A 3,755-nucleotide genomic window follows, 5' to 3' on the forward strand; every position below is an offset into this window, starting at 1 on the left:
CTCTCTCTCTCTCTCTCTCATAGCACCTGTGGAAACAATAGAAACCCGCCCTACCTGTTCTAGGGAAGTAGCCCAGCCCCATTACCACTGTGGGATCCTGGGAATTGCAGTCATTTTTTTTGCCAGGAAGTCAGCACATTTCTCCTCCCACAGACTCAATGCCTGTTGCAACTCTCAGAACATTATTTTAAATTCTGGTCAAGCCATAAACAATTGCTTAGCAGAGGTGAGATATAAATATTTAGTAATGTACTTAAGTACTGTACTACCATACCCCCCCTCACTCTATGCTGTCATTATGGACTCACATAGAGACAAATAGTGGTAAGTAAAAATGTATATACAAGTAAATATCACTAGAGTATAAGCAATAACTTTAACAAGCATAATATGGTTTAATAACCATAACTGATGTATAAATTCACAATCAGCAGATGGAATTAGTAGAACTCCCACTCACTCTGCATGAGAAAGATAAAAATGAGGAAGCTTCAGGGCTGGGGACACTGAGGTCACTTCCACTGTATTTTATTTTTATTTATAGGCCTTTGTTAGTTTTGCAAACCTGCGGGGAGCTTTCATTTTTGGAAACAAAACTTACAGAAACTATAATCCATTAGTTAAATGAATAAATAAAATGTGAAAATCCACATAATTAAAAAAAGTGACCTTTAGTGACTGTATTTTTGGGGGGGATTTAGGTCAACCATTTGTGTGTGCTGACGGGTGATCAGTATTTTTTATAATCCTGGCTACGGCCCTTCTCCTCACTGCACCCTTCACTCCTGTATTAATTCCTTTAATCATGGCTGAGCATCATTCCTGTGCGCTAATCCTCCGGATTCCAATATTTCCGACTGCACGTGAAAGCGACGCAGAGCATCCTCATCCAGCACATCACAGTGACGTCCTGTGCGGATAGATAGAGACATAGATGCCGTTACTGTTGAACGAAATCTCACAGCTCTGTAGCCTTAAGATTGTCTTTATGTAAAAGGGTGTTTTAAAGCTCCGGAGAGAAGCAGCAGCATGCAGCGGAACGCAGTGGTCGTGGTGGCGGACAAAACCAGCCTGAAAAGGCCGTTTATTTTTGCAAATGCTGTGCATATGGTAGGTGAATTTCCACTGCTTTTGAATGCAATTTAAGCCTGGAGGCCTGTTTGTTTGCCTTTTATAGACCATACCTCTGATGAAATGTTTGATTTGCTGCTGTTATTTTGACCCAAATCAGTCCATAATAAACAAGCCTTGTGCTGTAGCCTGTGTTTCACATACAAACGTGCTGCAGCGAACCCCCCTCCATCAAAATGATGTACAGTGTGTCTGCAGTGCATTTTATTCCTAAATGTTTTAAGAAAGTCATGAAAAGGAAGAAAATCGCTGGTAGCTGTATAAAAAAAGACGCCATAGTGCAGGTTAGAATTGCATCTACAGAGGATAAGCATCCTTTTCCATCCCTCCTCACACCGACCTCTCCCCTCAAAGAATATCTGTAATATTCTTATAATGCTACATGTTTACAGTGTGTGAGTCATGTGCCCAATGTGCTGTATTATTTCAACTTTAGGCCAACCCTGTGTAGCATGCCTTCCATTAGCCCCATACTGCTCCTCTATAAGGTGACACCTAAAGGCAGCACACATTTAAAAACATCTGTGGTGATACTTACAAGTGTATTTATAGATTGGACGCACATTTTGAGATACTGGCAGTGTAAACCTACTATATTTCTTTCCCTTTCTTTCCATGTCTTTCCATGTATAATTAACACGCAGTAGTTTGCAAACTTAACACATTTTTATGTTTCTATTCTTTCTCCAAAAAGGCGCTGTGCTTCTTCATGTTGACCATGACAGTAGCTTGGCATAGAGACCTCATACAAACTGGCAAAGTAAGACTGATCTTCTGAGAGAATAAAAAATTATTTCCTGTAAGCAGATAATACTTATTGGAGGCAAAAATAGCTCTTGTCTTGTCAGGATTTAAAGGAGCAAAGGAGTTGCTGTGATATCCAAGGGCAACTGGGGAATTATTATTAATGCATGGGTCTGCTTGGTCTTCCATCAATAGTGCCTGACCACTACAGCATTTTTTATTGTCTTTTCTCTGGAAGACCTGAGTTCAAGCCCTCATGTTGGCAAGCACCTGCCAGTCGAAGTGTCCTTGGGCAAGACAGTGAATTATCTTCAGGCTCTAAGAGTGCTGTTCTGTAGCTAGCCCTGACCTTTGACCTCTTTTGTAGCTATGCTAGCTTGGAAATACATCTGTGGCGACAATGTAATATTAATATTCAGTGTAAGTGAATATCTCCTTTGAATTCTACCACAGATGCTTTGATCTTAGGTTATTTTGTTAAATAAAACAAGAATTGTTGGCCAGTCAATATATCGCTTTAATGCCAGTGTTATTTCTCTCCTCAGCTGGTGTCCAATGTTTCTGTAGTGATAATGTACATCATGGAGATCGGCTGTCTGCTGCTCTCAGTGCTCGGTGTGTTTGGAGCCTGTACAGGAAAAAGATGGTGTTTGATTCTGGTAAAAGACAATTTAAGATATTCCTTTCATAATGTATACATGTGTTCAAAAATGATGTTTCACTTTCTATTGTTGGTTTATGTGTGTGTGCAGTACGCAGCTGGGATGGCGGCAGCCAGTCAAACAATAATTGTTAGAACAGCACTAAGTTACCAAGATGTTTATGAGGTATAGTACCTGAACAGCCCTTTCACAATACCTAATTTAATCCTGTAGTACAACATACAGCTATCAAAAAGCAGCTTCAACTGCAGTATGTCTATCTCCCTCCTCAGAAACGTGTGGTCCGCGAGGAGTCCAAGTTGCTGTCAATGATGCCACTTACTGGAACCAGCAAAGCTAACAGGACACTGCTGTATAGTATTCAACAAGAAGTAAGCAGTTTCTTTCACTTGGGCTGAGTTTCATGTTACACAAATCCGGAGAATACATCCCTCTTTCTTGGAGACAGAAGTAAAACCACTACTACCTTCTAGGGTATATTTTTCGTCCACCACACAACTAAATGGTATGTACATTTGTCCATTAAAGCTTATATATATCTCAGATAACAGGTCAGCACAGATCTGACATTCACTAAAAAAAGATTTAAAATGATATTAACCTTGGTTCCCTCAGAGAAGATCATTTTTTAACATGAACAAAATGAATACTAATGGCTTTTGTCATTCCTGTTATTATTGTTTGTCTCACTTAAATGTGGGGTTCCCATAATACTTTGGTATGAAGTATAATGTTCCCATGGAGTCAGTTAGCTAGTTAGCTGTGGCCTACAACTTCTAGGCCGGTTTTTTAACCATTTTGTTCAAATTTTGGCAAAATGGCAACATTGAATGCCATGTGCCCATAGATGGACAGACCAACTATCTCGGATTACTTTGATACTGACAATACTTGAAAAACCTGATAGTTTTCAGGCAAGTTGTGGAGTTTTAGCGGACATCTTTTTCCCCATGGTTCTAAGGGGTTTATGGATGTGTTTTTGCGACAGACAATCATATAAATATACAAGTCGCCACTGAATTTAAAGATATGAGCATCACATCTGTGTTTTCAGATTAGACTTCCACTTCCTTTTTTACAACCAGCATATTATGATTATCTTACAAATCTAATCTAATACAAATAGCAGTAGCTAGCTTAGAGGTACTTTTGGGGCATTTTCTTTGCCACATGAGACAGAAAGAAAAGCAGGAAAGCCACCAGAATACTGAAAAGATA

General features: G+C 39.5%; 1 protein-coding gene across 1 annotated transcript in view; it reads left to right on the forward strand.

Moving 5' to 3' along the window:
* The first annotated feature begins 902 nt into the window (after positions 1-902).
* Positions 903-3,755, forward strand: part of LOC118340235 (tetraspanin-8-like) — a 6,162-nt gene continuing 3,309 nt past the window's right edge. The window contains exons 1-5 of the mRNA XM_035678096.1: positions 903-1,110; positions 1,826-1,891; positions 2,421-2,534; positions 2,628-2,702; positions 2,810-2,908. Coding sequence (XP_035533989.1) covers positions 1,030-1,110; positions 1,826-1,891; positions 2,421-2,534; positions 2,628-2,702; positions 2,810-2,908 — 435 coding nt within the window. The 5' untranslated portion in view covers positions 903-1,029. The remainder of the gene's footprint in view (positions 1,111-1,825; positions 1,892-2,420; positions 2,535-2,627; positions 2,703-2,809; positions 2,909-3,755) is intronic.

The sequence above is a fragment of the Morone saxatilis genome, unplaced genomic scaffold (assembly GCF_004916995.1).
Source record: "Morone saxatilis isolate NCDOM2014 unplaced genomic scaffold, NCSU_SB_2.0 Contig10, whole genome shotgun sequence".
NCBI classification, from domain to species: Eukaryota; Metazoa; Chordata; class Actinopteri; family Moronidae; genus Morone; species Morone saxatilis.